The following is an 18,446-nucleotide window of genomic DNA, read 5'->3' on the forward strand; positions in this document are numbered from 1 at the left end:
TTTTCATACCGTTTTGCAAACATCCTGTATTGAAAAATGATTGAACGAGAATGAATGAGTCTGAATGGCTGAATTTTTTAAACCTCACAGATTCGAGGCCCCCGGTGGTGTATGGGGTAGCGGCGCTAATTGTTACATGACATGACTGGGGATCAAATCCCATCCGGACCGTCCCCCGTAGCAAGGACTGACTATCCGGCTACGTGGTAAAAACAAGTCAAATAAGGCAGAAATGACGGGCATGACCTCTAAGGTCATTAAGCCCAGAAGAGGGAGTCCAGGAGATGGCCCCGGGTTGGGATTTGATACCGGCCTAGTCGTGTAGAACCTGCCTCTCTGCTACCATCCACACCACCGGGTCGCCCACCTAGAATATTCCCTCTGCATAAGAATAAGAATTTTTCTGAAGTCATAATAAATATTATAGCATCAATAATAAACAAAAAACTAACTAACCCTGCAATTTAACACGACACCGGAATGCGTTGAAGCTCTCAAGAAGGTGCGCATATTTAGTCATAAAATAAAAGGGGGTAGAAAGTATTAAACGTGGTGTGACAGCAATTTTAGTAATGGCACACACCGTTTCTGTGCCACGGTTAGGTGTGATATCCGTTTATCTGTAAACGCAAACAGAATCATAACATTAGATCACAGTTACACAAACTTCCATATGGGGGGGTCTGCCGTTAACGTTTGTCATGAGAGGTAAAGCAGCAGTTGTGATATTTGAAAAGCGAAAACATGGGAAAAAATAATTAAAACAAATCTCTTCTCCACCGTCGCGCGCAATAACTTTGGACTGCTGCAGCAAAAATGCATCCATCCGTACAATGCAGTTGATGAGCCAGCGAAGCACTAGTGCACTTTTGCTTGCGTGTGTGTTTGTTTCTTACTGTACGCAGATCACGATCCGCCTATTGTCAACGGCTCTCTCAACAACTGCTGCTCTGGGTGCTTCTTCGCTGGGCAAAAAGTCATGCGAGATGGCGTGACGCAGTGTTAACTGACTCACCCTCTCCCTCCCCCCCCCCCCCCCCCCCCCCGGCCCACCCACCGAACCCCAACACACCTGAGGTTAGAAGGGTAACAGAGCGGATTACGATGCACCGTGGATCGTTTGCTTCGCTCCAACCGAAGAATTAATCCGTCTCACAGTGTTTTGCGTGTTCGGGTGTGCATTTAATGTGCATTAATTATCTAACTGCCTGGGGTGAAACCCTTAGTGCGGTAGGGCGCAACTAGACGGTCAAGACGGTTAAACGTGTATAGCCGAGTTCTGTGTGCGTTTTTAAGTCGAACTGCTGGTACATCCATCACCGGCCTTAGCTCGTTATAGGATGCAGTTTTTCGAGTGTGCGTGTGGAGGTATTATTTTTACACCCTTCACCCTTGGTTGTTGATGGTTTTGGTCACGAAAAATCGATACATCCGCCCCTCGGTGTTACGCTGTGTGATTGAATTGTGATGTTTGAGAAACGGGATGAGAAAACGAGAACACGTATATGATGTGTGTAGCACATTGAAGTTATGTGTGTTTGTTGGTCGCACGTTTTTGGTAAAAATGGTACCGCGAGTAGAGCGAGGACACGTATTATTGGTGCTTTTTTGTTTTTCTTCAATCTTTAAATATACATTTTCCACGATGATGATGCGTACGCTGCGCGTGCGACTGGCAGTGCAGGAACGTCATTAACGCGTCATACAAATTCAAAGATTTTTGACCGACATTTTCCACTCGCTCGTACTCGCAGCGTGTTGTTAATTGAATTGTGCTCATAGCCGTCATCGGATGGGTGCTGTTGGAATAATTGAAAAAAAAAAATAATAAAATAAAATATTTTATTGTTATTATGAGTTAAATCAAAGAAAGAAATTTAAATCATTTTTTTTTTCAATAAACCTTTTCTGGATTTACTTCAATTAATGTTTCTCCCAATAATCGCAATATGGGTCCTTCTTTGATAAAACTTTTTTTTTGCTTTGATTGAAGTGAAAACATTTCGAATGTTTCTACGGAATTTGGCTGTTTGCATTCAACAATTGGTACGTTGGCTAATAGTTTTGTATTTGTTCTGTTTTATTCAACTGGCATGCTTCTGCTAGTGTTCTGTTTGTGTTTGAGCTTGATTGATGTTTGTGTTTTTCACCAAACTTTTTTTTAGCCAAACTGGCTATTTGCATAGTAGACGGAAACAGGATCAAAATTTGCCGTTTAAAAGGCTCATTGGTGAACCTTTCCGGATGATTGATGAATAACGACGTTCCGATTACGGTGGTTTTTAGCCCGACTCTAATTACATTCACAACACATTAAAGAAGTTTGTATTTAAACGTAAAATTTGATTGATAATTTGTGTCAGCAAACAAAATGTTTGCAAAAAAAAAGTATAAATCAAGTTGAAAAAATAAATAAATCTTGTGTCTCGATTGCGTAAAAAAGTAAAATTACTATTTCTTCGATGTGTTTCATCGTGGGGTGTGTTGTGGGTTTTCAAAAAAAAAATTAAAAAAAAAATTAAATTAATAAAAATGGAAAATTGATTTATTGCAACATTTTCGATATATAATATTGCCGGATTAGAACGGCCTGGCCGTATCAAGGACTTATTTTACCACGTAGCACGATAGTCAGTCCTTGCTACGGGTGAACGGTCCGGATTTGAAACCCGGTCCAGTCGTGTGGATATGTTACAAACGTTTTTTTAAACATTTATTGGGTGTTGAACTTAATTACTCGGTAGATTTATTTTGTTGAATGACCGGAGGAAATTGCATTCCTCGGACGAGTCCCCCCGCAAAGTATTATTAGCCCAGATGAAGAGAAGAAGCATATTTCTGGACAAAGAAGTTTTGTGGTAAAGATCTTTGTTTGAGTTCAGATCAGGTATCGAACTTACGTGTTTGGTGTGTCGGACCGAATGCTTAGCTCGATGCCATAGAACATTCTCTCTACTACTTGCTGTAATTGTCTAATATAAGCTTGTCCTTGCGAACACCATGAACACTATCCAAACGTAACTCTTTTCAGTTCAATATTTAAACCATTTTTTCCAATCTATCAACAAGATGCAATTCAGAAAATTCTGCCGTTGTTTTTGTTAGTAGACTTGCTTTATTAAGAATGCATCTCGTTAGATAGTTCTTCCTCTGAACATGGACCTTCTTACTTTTTTAAAACTTGCAATCCATTCATTCTACACAGCAAACATGCTGTTGGCTTGTTGGTGCACGTTCAACTTGCTTTCGACACTGATACTATCGATTGAATCATACCTGTGGGATACCCTTTAAACACACTTTAATCAGTTAAAAAAAAACGTTAAAATACCACACGTTTCATTAGTGATTTAATTAATTCAATCCAACTCCCATGCCTTATTTCGTTTATTAACACTCCATTATATCACCAGTCGGTTGGCGGTGGTATTTCATTCTGTCCTATCGCTTCCAACAATCTATTACACCGGTGGTGGTGTCTCGCACCCACTGACCAAATTGTGCGAACATATTAATTCATCTTCTCGTTATCAGCGCAGTAATGTTGAAAGAGGTCACTTTTTCGCCAACCATTCGTGGTGGCTGGAATTGGGTTGACCAGTTGCATGTACACATCCTGGATAGGATGAGCTCGGCTGATAGTATCTGGTGTAAGCTTCTAGGTAATGTGCTTTTGCATTATGTATAATGCTAGATCAATTAAATAATAGCATTCGTAACATCCACTAGATGTCGAGTGTTGGAGTTATTTGAGCAGTAATGTAATTATTTGTTTTCCACGGTTCAATTAATATGATTAATTGAAATGTTTCATGTGTATTTTTTCTCCTTTTGTATCGTTTCAGACCATCGCTTCTCTACGGACTTTCTGGAAGCATCGTACAGCGTGAGCAGTGGAAGAAATGCAGCTTAAACGGCCGCTTATATTATAGAGGAAACATGCTGTAGACCGTCTTAATCTGTTGCAAGGTGGTCGTCTAACGTTTTAAATTAACGGAAGTAAAGACGGATCACAAGGTCGTGCAACAAACTAGAATTGGATCGGCGACTTATCATTGTGCGTCTTATCAAAACGTAAATAACCTACATTATCAGACGAAAGCGCATCCCTTATTCGTAGTGGGTTCCATATTTTGATGATAGATAAATTATTACACACGTAGAATAGAGCAAAGTGTAGACATTCCTGTATTTATGCGTCTATGCGTGGGCGTAGACAAGTTTACTGTGAGATTACATCGTGGAATTTTATCTGTGATATTGTGAAATGTTCAAAGTGCGTTAAATGTGCGTTGGTGAATTGATCGTACCGTACTTGTTTCGAATGTCACACACAAAGTAAAAAGGTTTCCGATTTAAATGTGTACCTCTGCGCAAAACAGCCTTTTGCTCATCGATGCAGCAACAGCGATAAGCGCAGGATAAGGTTACATTTTAGAACTGTTTTAGATTAGTTGACAACCGACCAACGCACACGGAGTGCGTTCAGCTATATATCCTCCAAGAGGAGTACACAAACATTACGCTGCATAGATTTGAAGGAGCCAGGCGAAGTCCAATATGGCATGTTTGTGAAGGTTTTAGCGGTAGTTACGTCTATCCTGTTGTTAATCGCGTTGCGTCCATAAACTGTAAACGTGTCCTATTCGTTAAGAGGGAAAAGGTTTCAGCAGCAAACAGTCCAACATTGTCCAAGGTTGTGTTTCTGTCGTGCCGTTGATTTGTCGATCGAACCCCCAAAGAAATTCGCTATGCCCGATGAAGCATCGTACCAGGTGTTCAACTATGTGGCGGATTGCTTCATCAACGTTCCGGTTGCCGGTCGCGAGGAAGAAAATACGTGCGAGTATGTCTGCCGATGGGTTTGCCAACAGTTGAAAATTAAGCCGGTAGTCTTTGCGCTCGTCGGTTTGCGAATCCACGGGGAAAAATGGTTTCTGGCCGGATGCAGTCGTCCGTCGACGGACAAGAAGTACGATTTTCGGCTTCGCTTCAAGGTAAGTTGTGGGAAACATTGTAGCTTTTAAATGTTTGGTACTATAATAATAATAAGAAGATATATTTTGAAAATTGCGTAAACTATCTATTGTGCACTGGAATGCTTAAATGTACAAATGAAAATCCATGACTTTAAAGTGAAGTTTACCTACCATTACCATACCCTGGTAGAGCTGCGTCGCGTAAATGTCACCAGCAGAATTAATCTTGTGTCAAATAGAATTAATAGAGCTTTTCATAGTGAATGACTTTCGAGGTGTTAGCGTTGGGTTTCTCCGGGGCAAACATGAAACACAAGCAGCAACTACAGCAGGCCCACCGTGTCACCATTGTAAAACGTGTATTTCATTTCCATGAATATTATTACGCCAGTGGGAAAGACAGGAAAATACTACGTACAGCATTAATACATTAAACATCAGCTCATGCATAACTGATTGCGTTGCTGGGGAATCGATCGAATAGTGAGAGTTTGCTTCCTGGTTCGAGCTATTTATTTTCCTTACCTTGTTGCATTCATAATTAATGCATCGTTCCGGCTCTTTATTTGTCTAGCGAGCCATTTTCGCAGAACAACAAACAGATTAGCTGATTTTTTTTTTCTCCATACATCCCCTCAGAGTGTTGTCGTCTATGAATTAATCGATTGTATTGCGTTTAGCATTTATCATAATGCAACTTGTGCGTATGTTCGTACCGGGCACGTTTTATGTACACTAGTTAATAGGCCCGGTTACGCAAGAGATCTACGTAATGCCGATTCTATTGAGTTTTCGTCACATGTAGAAGGATATCATTGCGACCTGTTATCGGCATGGATTTACCTGGGTTCTAACCTCAAACGCGTTCCCCAAACGAAGCACTTAGTTAGTTATTAAGCATCAAGGGCAGCGTTTTCAATACTTGACCAGTGTTGTGTCGATACAGCGGTAAACTTTGACGATACCCGAATATGCCAATTCACTTCGAACATCATATGTGTTTCATCTGCTATAACCAAAATAAACGATCCGATTTGAGAGTTATACGTTCTTTTTGCTGATTCGAAAGTTGGTCACGTCCAATTTCAACCCGGCCATCGTGGAATTGCGTCTTTTCAACCATCTAAAATTTCCAATTTACTATCCATTTGCGCAACGGACTTGGCTCCGTCAGAATTGCGCACAATAATTCTAATACAATCGCCAAAATAGGTAAAATTCAAGTATGGAAGATTTTGTTAGAAGCCTGAGAAAACTACCATTGAGGCACACTGGACGTCTCTTCAATCCTGATTTCATGGTGTGTCATTGTAGGATCGACCACGGAAAAGGAATATTTTCGTAGCGCAGACATGTATTCCGTTTTCTACAACCAAAAAATATAGAAACTTGTTGAACAAAATGTCTAAGGAAATTCCAACATTCCTTACCCTTACCGACAACGCATGAGATCAGTTTAACTCACAATATTAATGGATGTTTTCGTTGTTTTTCAAAATTGGCTGTGGTCAATTGCGGCCCGGTGGCCCGCTTCCCCGATCCTAGTAATATTATCAACATCTTCACCAGCTACTGCTTTTGTCCTGGACAGGCAACACCTGGTATTGATTTCACTCTCCTTCCTTTTTAAAATTCCTTACAACTTCAACAGGTCTTGGCCTGTCATTGCTGCCTTTCCTTGACTTCATTTACCCGTAGCGAGACTGTCGGTCCTGCGTACGGGGCTTTGGCCCGGATAGGATTGGAACCCTAGTCCTGTGGTGTAGATACCGGCGCCACTACCATTCTGCAATTTCGCTCAGTAATTCAAAAATGTCAAATCTTCGTGCAATTGCTTACAAATAATATTCTGGTGGAAAAATGCGGTTCCTTTTGCTTTCTTGAATACTTTCACTTGGTCAACACACTCTGGAAACCGTACCACTTGTAACATTTGTTGAGCCAGCCTACTACGGAATATTTAGCAGCGTCCTACCGTAAACCATCGTTTTGAGCATTTGATCGTATCGATTCACATTTCTATAAGTTGAAGTAGGCTTAGATCCTGTACAACAATCAAAAAACGACACCAATCTAGTGAACATGCAGGGTTTGTTGAATGAGCTTTCATATTGGGCAAATTATAGTTTTACAACAGTGGTTTAGAAAAACAGCTATACCAACACTGCAGTAACGCTGCGTTACTGCACGAGTAGAATTTATATAGCGATTATCACATATTTCTCCGTGTCTTATACATAGAATATGACTCAATGTCATAGTCCATTCGAATGTTTACACATTCCATTTCCTAACCCGAATCGTCTCGCTACCTTCTGTGTATATATGCTGCCGCTATTCCGGTAAGGCATGATTTGGTAGAATTTGTATGTTCGCCATTTTCTCGGAAAGTCATCTTTGGTTGTAAAACGCGCCAAAGAACCGTCTCCGACACAGAAACACACTGTTATTACTGCTGCTCTGTTTGCGCTGTGACAAGATAAACGAAACTGATGATATTGCAAAATATTTACCCATTCCCAGATTTGCACATTGCGCCTGCAGGGACATGAGGAAACTTTAAACAATTCGCTATACCCGCACGCTATTACCCACGTCTTGCTTTCCGTGTAGCTTAGCCTATCGACGAACCCTAGGGAGACTGGATTTATCTCCGCGTTTATATGAGTTGCCACCAACACCGACGTCATCTTTTGGGTTGTTGGCAAACATTAACGCTTCGATGGGGATGGGGTTTATTATCTTGACCATCCTGATGTCTAGACACGGTGTTGCGTTGACAGTGTTATAGGGAATTGAGGTTATATGGTTGATGCATCCCTCAGAAAAAAAGCTGTACTCCAATTCATTATGTCCACGCCGTACAAAGCAATATAATGTTTTATTTTTTTATCTTTAACCGCTGCACTATACAGAGTTGTATCTTATTGGACGTCATAAACGTTAATCAGCTGATAATTTCAATCGGTTTTAATATCCAAACTTTGCGATCGAGATATTATGAAGACCTCTTGTGCAATCCATCATCACACCGCAACAATAGATAACTGTTAAAATTTTCAAACAGAAAAAATTACCAATCAATATTAACTATGCACAAGATGTCGGTATAAGACTCTAGCAATAATCGAGATACTGTAAATTCGTTGGGTTAAATGTGTCGAAAATCTTGAACTAAGAAACCGAGAGTACTTACAGTTCCATAGCTATTATTTTTATTGTTGATAAAATAAAACTAATTTGTATTGTTATTCCTATCATCAATCAATCCTATCATCTGGCTAGGTTCCCGATCTGTCCTGCCTAAAAGCACTCGATCAAGAGCTGTTCAACTACTACTACAGCCAGCTACGGTACGATCTGCTACACAATCGCATCCCAGAGATCGACTACCGAAAGTACAAAAACAAAATACTCGGCTATGTCGTAAACGATATGTACCGGAAGATGATCGAGGACAAGATCGGGTTGAACGAGCTGAAGCGCGACTTCGAGAAGTACATACCGCGAAAGATTAGCCGGGAGCATTCGGTGTGTTTCGTCAATGTTGCCCAAAAGCGAATATTTCAGTCACTCAACCTTATCCAGAACAGAGATCATGACGTGAAGTAAGTGACAAACCGTTTGGTGTATCGTAACGACGCGTTATTTAATATCATTTCACCTTGATCATTATTTAGTTACGTGAAGAATGTCTATATCAACGATATCGACAACATTGCGCCCGGCTATCTGTATGAGGAGTATGCCGCCGAAATTCAGTATCCAAGGGGAGAGTTCAGTTCGCGTACTGGCAAGTGTCCGGTAAAGTTACGGTTTCAACCGTACGGGACGACGCTATCTACTCGCGACACCACCAAGTATGCATCCACCGGCGGTGGATTGGAGCGAACGTTGGAGCATGAAGATGCCACGACAACACCCGGACTGAAGGTGTTCTATGCCAGCAAGGTAACGTAGACGCTTCGTTTCTACTCTGCAGCAGCCTTCTTTAATTGCTTACCAATTCCAAACAGTGGCAACATGTGACGAATATCGACGAAATACTCACCATACTGGTGGAAAAGCTGACGGTGAAACTCGCACTGGAAGACCAGTCGGAGCCGTACTGTATAGACTTTCATGATCAGACTGAATTGCACTCTTTCGTAACCTGTCTAGCCGGGTACTATAGGTAAGGGAACGGAATTCAGGGACAAGAAATTTCCCGAAAATTCTGCGTGTGCCCCCATTACCCTACGGGGTTAATATGGTGTTCTGTCTTTTGCAGGTTAATGTGCAAATGGACCGTATATCTATGTCAGGATTATCTTTCCTCGCCGATGCTCAACTTGCTGAAAGAACTCAAGTGCCACGGACCCATCGGGTAAGTGTGAAGCGTATGATCAAACTTGTTCGCAGTCTCGGTTGGCGACCGGTAAGGTGGAACCAATTCTGGTAAAATCATCGAAAATTGTGTAGGGTTTCATTCATAAAAGCAACTGAATGTTTCTTCCAACACGTTGCGTCTGTACGTAACGGGTCCCCTTGTATCTTGGAAAAAGGGCTTAGCCCTGAAGTTATGCTTTCTTCACTGTTTCGGCTGTATCTTCGGTGCGAGTAAATGGTAGGCATCGTTTACCAAACAATACCCAGAACTGGTGTGTCGTTCTTCGTGCAAACCCGGCGCAGATGAATGGAAAATTCGCCTAACTACTGAACACACGCACGCGTATACATTTTCTGAATCGCACGCCTAAAGATTTTAGTACCATTCAAACCCAAAACAATTTGAAACGTGTTTCTTAAGGATCTTCTTTACCTCTGGTGTAGAGTATCAACCCTTCAGAAGTGGAATTTTTGTTAAATGTTATAAATAATATTGGAAAGAATTCTATCGAATATCGTTTGTTATAGCACGTGGTAACACAGCAAATAGTTAGAAATGTTGCATACTTTTAAGAGCTAAAAACGCTATTGATGCCAAAAATCCCTTTCGTTTCACTCACAGCGGGAAATATTCCACCGATAAAATACGGGAAAAGAATAGCAGCTGCGGTGCTTGCATAATACGGCAGTGTGAGGAACGGTACGATACCTTCTATGTCGATATGCTCGAAACCGAGTAAGTATACATATATAGAGCGTGCTTCTACCGAGTGTGAAATCATTTATCAATTGCTTTTTACTTCACCAAAGTGGACTGATAAAAACGTATAAGCTTATCCACGCCGAAGATCAGTGGCACGTGCAGGACGAGAAGGAGGAACAGGTATGCCGGTACAACCAGCTGACGGAGGCATTGAAGAGCCTCAACCCTGAGATAACGAGCGTCTATCGATTGCCGCCGTCGGACAACGACACCGCGCCCAATCTGTTACTCTGCCGGCCAACCGTAAAGTTCTCCCCGAAGCGTTTGCTGCGTGGTGGAACGCAGGAACTCGGACAAAAGCGTGCCGGTATCATCAATGCCGCCAAGGAACTAGTTATCAATCGCAGTGCGTATGATAAGAAGAATGTGTTTGCCAAACAATAAGTGGTTTTTTGTTGTTGACTGTGTTTTTTTTTCATCTCTTGTCGAACAGATGCCGTGGAAGACGAAAGCGATGGCTTCACGAAACGTACGCGTGCAGACTTTTTACTTCCTAACAATAGCAAGATGGAGGTGACGCTTAAATTACTCAAGAACGAAAAGGAGGGAGATTATCTTAAGGTATTTGTTTGTTAACTACTATGAAAATCTGCAATTATTTCAACGCCAGACACTATGTTCTGCTCCCTAGGACTTTATGCAGGTAGCTGGACAGTGGGCAACGATCGACTCGATCGATATTATTAAGCTTTACGGTATGACCGTGTGCAAGCCGATCACGATGGTGCTAGAGTATCCGCGTTACGGTCGATTGGATGAATTTTTGCGAACACGCCGCACCACGGTACGTCCAGCCGCGTTGATCGAGATAGGCCATTCGCTTGCCCGCGCACTGTACTACTTGCAGAAGCACGGCATAATTCACGGAAACATTCGGTGCTCATCGATGTTGGTTACCCAGTACGATGATGGGGAACAGCGCGTGCTGGCAAAGCTCGGTGATCCGGGCATGCACGGACAGCGACGGTTGACGAAGCACGATCTGCTGTGGATACCGTACGAGTATCAGGATTTAAGCGAACAGAGTGTTGTCAGCTTGCGGCAAGATCCGGCCACGGATGTGTGGGCCTGCACCTCGACACTGTGGGAAATATTTAGCCGTGGCATCAAGATGCACGTGTACAAACCGGCTGAATTTCTGCCCTCCCGCAAATGGCTCCAGACAATGCCACAGGAGCTGAAGGATTCGAGGCAGATCTACGAATGTCTGAGCTGCGGTTGGCATGCGGATCCCGACAAACGCATTGCACCACAAGCGATCGTGGGACTGTTAGTTCACGCACGTAAGTGTTGGTATAATGTTTCATTTGATCTTAAATTAAATATTAATTGGTCTGTTTTTTTTAATTTTAAGGTCAATTAGATGGAAGCTACTGTACGGTGGGCAATGGGCACGTTAATGGTCATTCGACAAACATGTTGAATGGAACTGATTTCAAAAATAGTATTCTGTCAATGGAAACGAGTAAGTAGGGCTGTCATAGTAAGCCGCACCAGACTGTTGTTCAGTTTTGATAACAATTTCTTTTTATTCGTACGATTCATTGTAGATTCCACATTGGTACGATCGCGCACCGACTGCACCTCTTCGTCTTATGTCAGCAACGGAAGCGACAGTGAGCTGCGTAGTAATGCATCAAGTGGAAGTAGCTCGCTGCCGTTGCTGCCAAATCCTATCAACCGTTTCAGTGGCGATTCTTACTTTGAGAAAACGTTCGTTAACTGTTCCGACTACATACAACTTAGCAGCACTGAGCGAATCTTCTTCCATAACAAGCTCGGCGAAGGCAATTTCGGCCGAGTGTATCGAGGAACGCTCGAGCGCGACAACCAACCACCAAGGGAAGTCGCACTGAAAACAATCTACAGCGATCGGCCTGATCTGGGCCGGGTGAAGGATGATTTTCGGCGTGAGGTGGATATCATGAAAAGTTTGCGACACAAAAACATCGTAGAATTTATTTGCTTTATCGAGGAGCACGACAAACTGGTGGTGGTGATGGATCACGTACCGATGGGTTCGCTGCTAGAGTATCTTCCGTACATGCGGTGCGATCTGAAGGAACCGGATCTACTATGGATGGCACGGGATATTGCAAATGTAATATGAAGCACTGTGCGAAAAAAAGATTTATCTATTTCATCTTACCTGCTCACATTTCTATCTCTTCTCCAGGGTATGCAGTATCTGTTTGAGAAGAAGATAGTACACCGTGACCTAGCCGCGCGTAACATTCTGGTGGAGAGCAAAAAATGCGTAAAGATATCGGACTTTGGTCTAGCACAGGTTACCGAAGGTAGCAACTATTATGTAGCGCGACATAGCCGCGAACTGCCGATACGCTGGTACGCACCGGAAACGCTCGAAACGCAGAAATATTCCTTCCAATCGGACGTCTGGTCGTTCGGTGTGACGTTGTACGAAATGTTCACGTACGGCGGTTCGCCGTATGGACAGGTAGACGTGAAGAGTGCGACCCAGTTGTATCAACTGTTACAGTGTGAGACAAAGATGTACGTGTGCGGTACCGTGAACAATGAGAAAAGCCATCCTTTCTGTTACACCTTATACTATGTTTGTTTCATTCACAGATTACAGCTTCCCGAACAGTTCTCGCATGTGTACGATAAGTTAATGGCACCCTGCTTTAAGCGAAACCCACACGAACGGAAGACTTTCAGCGCACTATTGGAGGAGCTGAACGACATGATAAATCAATACGGTGAACCGATTTACTAGGTGTGCAATATATGGATAAGCGCTTGAAATGCTCATGATTCGTGTTAGAATCTATGAATAACTTAAGAACGTGTTGCCGTATCGGTTCGTGATCGGTATGATCATACGGAGATTATCTGCAACCGCCGGAAAGGAGGAAGCAAACGTAAATTAATACTAGCAATTAACGAAGAGAACCGGCTTCTGAAGAGTGGAGTTGGTGTTAGTTCTGCATTTTAAGCTCACAGATTAGAGTCACAGAGCCGTGACATCTACCGTACAGCGGTGGTTGCGTCCAAAATGATAATAGTGTATAGTGAACCGACCGCCACCGCTGTACGCACACACACACACGCCGCCATGATTATTGTAGCGTGACTAAATGGTTGTTATAAAGTCGTCCTGCCTAAAAATGCTGCGCTATCAGTTGTTTACGATTGCACGCACTGATGCTATATACTCACACTCTCAAATGTTGTCAATTTTGATGATCATTAGAAACTGCTATTTGTTGTGCAATGTAGAGAAGGAAGCAAACAAAAACACACATACACAAACAGATTTGCACTTAGGGGACCGAAAGTATTGAATGACGTTTTAATCGTTCCTGCCGCTACACAAAAGAGTGGCGAAAGTAAAGAAAAGTTAGAAAAACCTGCCGGTGTACAAGAAAGTATTCTGCAAACGAATCTTAATGGTTGTCCTTTTTACAAAATACTCGTCGTCCCGTGTTCTAGCGGTGGTTTAAAGTCTATGGATTTGGTTTGCGCTTTTCCGCAACTGTGTACAGATTAAGAAGGATTAGAAACACTTACAAATACACACAGATACGAGCAAAAGAAAAACACACAACTTAAACAATGTTGTCACTATACTCGTAGTGGGCACGAAACCCGTATAGTTTGTATGCCAATCTTGCGCCTAATGTGGTAAAAATAATAATGATTAAAGCGATGAAAGAACACAACTATTATGATCTTGAGCATAATGCGATAAGAACGAGAGAGAGAGGGGGAGAGAAAGTGAAGGAAAAAAATGCATTAGTTTGTAGATCGAATGCACAAGACACGAAGTATGGCTATAATGCGCTAAAACCCTCGAGATTGTGGTAAAAAAATTGATGAAATGTATGTGCCGTGATTATGTATACTTAGATGTGGCTTATTAGTAAAATGAAACAAACGAAGCGAACAAAGAAAATCTATTAAACTCGAATAAGTTCTGTCAGACGTAGTGTGGAAAAAGTAGAAACGAAAGGAAAAGCATAGAACAGGGCACGCGTTTAGCTGAAAGCTTTTGCAGTTAGACACGGTCTAATGAAGGGAAACAAACCAATTTTTAACCAATTTTGTTAGAGTAGAAAACGCGCTAAAACCTACCCGCGTGTCGGAACTGATCGCGTATTTTTTTAATGACTAACTTTTAACTGCACTCTTTGTGATTTTTTATGAGAAATCGATTTTTGTTTTTCTTTTTGTTACATTTTTTTCTACAAAGAATTTCATTCTTAACTAGCAGAGAAATGAAGTGGAGTTGACGTAGTAGTAGCAGCAAGCAGAATTAGGGAAAATGTAACCGATTTTAAATGCACACGATTTAGACCAGCGATATGAAATGATTGAATTTAATATTCAGTACAACGATGACCAACTGATGAACCATACGCGAACAAACATGAAAACGCTTCCAAAAGTAGTTCAAAGTTTTAGCCAACAATGTAAGGAGGGTATGACCATCTTGCAATAGCAAAAAAAAAATCCACACATCATTCATGGCAAAATTCGGGGAAAAAAACGACCATCGACGAAGACAAATTTTACACTACACTAACGTAAATCTTCACCTGATATTTAATGGGAAATGCGGTAACAGTACTTGCTGCCCAAGTGTGTGACGGAACGCTTTCGATCCCTTCCATCATTGCACCATTCCTGATATCTCCCAGAAGTGAAGTAGTTTAATCGAATATTAAGAAAACGAACAAGTTTAGAACAAAGAACAAATATTATTAACATAATGAACATAGATCAATTTCTCAAAAGTGCCACTTAAATTTGCAACCCGAAGACAAAGTACTAACGAGTTATAAAGCAGAAAGCGAAAAGCATAGCAAAAAGAGATTTAAAAAAAAAATCACAACTTGTAGTGTGTTTGAACAACGATTTACCAGCCATGACCACCATTTGGGAAACAAACGAGAGGAGAGACACAAAAAGACATGCAAGCAAAAGCAAACTCAAGAAGAAAAAAGAACATGCAGCAGACATGAGCGGAAAGTGTAGCGTGTAGTAGTCGCTTAATGATGCTTTAACATTCTGCACCACGGTGGTTTCATACAAAGAACAACTTAGGTATTTGCATTACGTCGTAGGGGAAGGTGTTACCGAAACAGAAAGATTAAACCCCACGGTACATGTTTAACACGCGCACTTAATGCAATGCTAGAAGGATACAAATATGAGGTATATAAAAAAGAAACTCTTTGAGGTAAGTAATACAGCTAGCGAGAAGAAATGAAAAACGGAATTTAGTTTAGAAATATCGGATAGGAAACTTACTAGATATGCGTGCAGACACATACAGACACAGAAATTGACCAATGTAAGTTTGTTACTTAAGCAAACGCGAGTCCTTTTGTGCTGTTTTCAAGATGAAATTTCGACAAAGTTTAGTTGGAATGGGATGTTTGTGAAGCATGAAAGTTGCTTGGCTTCGTTCGGTCATATAGTGTAGATGATGGTATAAAGGAAGCCCATCTTACCACCAACTCCCGATTTCGGGTAAAATCTCGACTAGATCCATAGACACACATACACATGCAGGAAAAGGGCTCTTGGCTTGATAGAGTAATGGTGTAACAATGAAGTATCCGATGCAGGGATACCATGCCAATTAGAAGCGGCAACAGTTAGTAAAGTGGTGCCCAAGTAAGGCGAAGAAGAAAGTTGCTTAGAGTGTGGCGATGCTGTGGGTGTGCGCCCCCAAAAAAAGACATGGTGATGATGTCGGTAAAACAGAGTGAGCGTTAAACAATGGTTTCTCCCAACACACACACACGTGGACTAATGTTAGTGTATGTGCGGCACATAGAAATATGCAAAGTTGATGGATGAAAAGCGCAATAGAGTGTATACTGTTCGATATTTAAGTTTTCTAGTGCTTTTCCCCACCCATTCATAAACTCCATGTATGTGTATTTGTGCGTGTGAGAGAGTGGAAGCGTCCAGGAGGGGGGTTCAGGAAATCCGTCAGCCTCCATCGGTCTCTTTAGTCATTTTAGGTCGTTAAGAAGAGAGGATTGTGATTGCCGTAGTATATAGTTTATATTGATCCCGATTATCGGACCGAAAAGTGAATAAGAAAGCGAGCGAAAGAGAGAGAGATGAATTTATATAATTATTTTTCTATAAAAAGAAAGTTAGTTTAAATGAATTAAGTTCTTCATTTCGTTTCATCTGTTTTACATGCTCTAACACATAGGATGTGACTGTTGACGTAGGGTAAAGTTCTGTTATATCGTGTGCATGAGTGAACGATAAATGCACAATATTTAGATGCCGCCTGAACAATTTACTGAACCACCTTTACTTACTTCGTTTGCGCGCGCTACAAAAGGTTGTGTTTATATGTATGTATGCGCCTTACGAGTTGCGCCATCCGGCTTATACTTAGATAGATACGAAATAATTTTTTACCGAAGGGTTTTTTGTAGTTTAATTATGAACTATAATTATGAACAGATTACACCCCCCCTTTTTGTGTACCGAAGTACCTTTGAGCAGAAGAAGAGACCGATGTAAGATGTGGTAGTGTTGAATTGTGTTGAATTTGGAATTCTTAGTGCACACACTATGCCTTTTTAAGCGTTAGGTTGCGTTTATATAGGTGCTGAAGCATCAGATTTTACAACTGATTTGCTTTCAGTTTTGTTTACCTCTGAAGATTTTGTTGGCTTTTGCTTTTTTTTAGCACGATTAAATATACTGTACAAAACGTACGAAGATAAAATTTGATAAGGCAAATGAAGATAGTGTCCTACGTGTCCCCATCCTCCCGTGATTCCAATGTAGTATCCAATACCTCCCAAATAAAAATCGATGGTACAACGTTACACAGAAGCGTCAGACTTAGCATAATAATTTTGATCCAGCTGAGAAGTAGTTAGGCTCGTTTAGAGCTACCACACAATAATAAAAAAAGCATAGCACACACTCATCACCCACACATGGTGCACCCATGTTTGTATTCCCTGGTTATCCTGGTCATCCTGGAGAGACAAATTGTGATTTGATGTGAATTCTAACCACGATATATCTAAATAATACGATGTGCCCTGAGGGTGTGTGTGGTGTGTGTTGCATGAGTTAGGGTGGTGAGAATATTTTTCATCGTCCAAACTCGTTCGCTCCACAATGTGCGAGGGTACTTGTTGTTTTACTGTGGCTTTGGGGTATTACTAAGGATAACGAACACAGATCAATTGCCCATTTTTTAATGTACTGTCATTGTCGTGAAAGCAAAAAAGAAAACAGAAAACACAAACACATCTGTCCACCCAAAACATTTACTGACCATGATCCACCATTGTAACCACTTAAAGTAAACAAGCGAGCTCGAAAAAGAGAAAAAAGGATATCTTCCTCTTAAGAGATTGAGTAAAAAACTAAATGTTTTATCGGTGTTCACAGTGAATAAAAAAAGGGTAAAAGGAAAAACATAAAACAAAATAAATCGTGCAATTCAAATGTATCAGTATGTTAGCCTTGGATAAATATATGCTTAGATTGTCCGAAATAAGTTAGCTGTTATCGTTTGGTAGCTTTATGATCGGTTTAAAGCAGCTCATCGTATATAAGTTCTAGTAGATCATCACTTGTTGCAGAGTATAAGCATTTTTCCGCATGTTAGCATACCGCACTTCACAGATTGTAGGAGCATCTTTTATATTTCCCTCTGTAGGGGATAACAGCTTTATAAAAACGTCCATAAAGTGTGGTAATTGCGTAGAAGTGTGCCAGGATCGCGACAACCTTTCGTTTAGTGCAGCTTGTTCAGAAATGGCACGGGTTATTATTTCCTACGTTTGTATTCAATTCCATCTGTGCTTTTATCATAGATTTGTTTCCTGCTCTTAGCGCGTACTTAGATCTGCCCCACTGATTTAGTAGCAGTCAGGTTTTTAAAAGAAATGCCATCTTTTTATCTCACTAAACCGTTTCACTTCCCTTTAGAGAACCATCGACATTTATTTGTCGGCTTTTACTTTGTTATTGTTTACATATTAGTCTTCCGAGCCACCCAATGCGCAAATTTTGACATTTGAAGCAAGCCCAAGGTACTTATTATAAATTGGAAAAGGCCGTTCGAAGCAGTTCGCTCAGTAGTACTTCCTGTTTTCATAAATAATTAAAAAGTACGTGAATTGATATGCATAAACTCAATAAAATTTTATTAGACTGTATATTAGGCTCTAATAATTTCAAAACAAAGTCAATAAAGTTGGCGGCTTGTTGATGGTCATCTTCGAACTTTTTTTTACAAAGTTTTTCGTCATGTTTGTGTCAAATCATTAACAACGAAGCATATTACTTCTTTCCTTTTTCTCCTTCTTTTTTCG

At 41.1% G+C, this 18,446-nt stretch overlaps 1 protein-coding gene across 2 annotated transcripts in view; it reads left to right on the forward strand.

Annotated features, from left to right (window-relative positions):
* LOC125761192 (tyrosine-protein kinase hopscotch) overlaps positions 1 to 17,578 on the forward strand; it is a 30,962-nt gene extending 13,384 nt beyond the window's left edge. The window contains exons 1-14 of one of the 2 annotated variants that reach the window (XM_049422102.1): positions 3,029 to 3,662; positions 3,846 to 4,997; positions 8,265 to 8,587; positions 8,660 to 8,930; positions 8,996 to 9,153; positions 9,250 to 9,345; positions 9,970 to 10,083; positions 10,158 to 10,456; positions 10,544 to 10,671; positions 10,742 to 11,393; positions 11,465 to 11,575; positions 11,661 to 12,211; positions 12,287 to 12,624; positions 12,703 to 17,578. In XM_049422102.1, coding sequence (XP_049278059.1) covers positions 4,752 to 4,997; positions 8,265 to 8,587; positions 8,660 to 8,930; positions 8,996 to 9,153; positions 9,250 to 9,345; positions 9,970 to 10,083; positions 10,158 to 10,456; positions 10,544 to 10,671; positions 10,742 to 11,393; positions 11,465 to 11,575; positions 11,661 to 12,211; positions 12,287 to 12,624; positions 12,703 to 12,850 — 3,435 coding nt within the window. In that variant the 5' untranslated portion in view covers positions 3,029 to 3,662; positions 3,846 to 4,751 and the 3' untranslated portion in view covers positions 12,851 to 17,578. Of the gene's footprint in view, positions 1 to 3,028; positions 3,663 to 3,845; positions 4,998 to 8,264; positions 8,588 to 8,659; positions 8,931 to 8,995; positions 9,154 to 9,249; positions 9,346 to 9,969; positions 10,084 to 10,157; positions 10,457 to 10,543; positions 10,672 to 10,741; positions 11,394 to 11,464; positions 11,576 to 11,660; positions 12,212 to 12,286; positions 12,625 to 12,702 lie in introns of those variants that run through there. The other variant, XM_049422101.1, reaches the window with a different exon arrangement.
* Positions 17,579 to 18,446: the final 868 nt, after the last annotated feature.

The sequence above is a fragment of the Anopheles funestus genome, chromosome 2RL (genome assembly GCF_943734845.2).
Source record: "Anopheles funestus chromosome 2RL, idAnoFuneDA-416_04, whole genome shotgun sequence".
In the NCBI taxonomy this organism is placed as follows: domain Eukaryota; kingdom Metazoa; phylum Arthropoda; class Insecta; order Diptera; family Culicidae; genus Anopheles; species Anopheles funestus.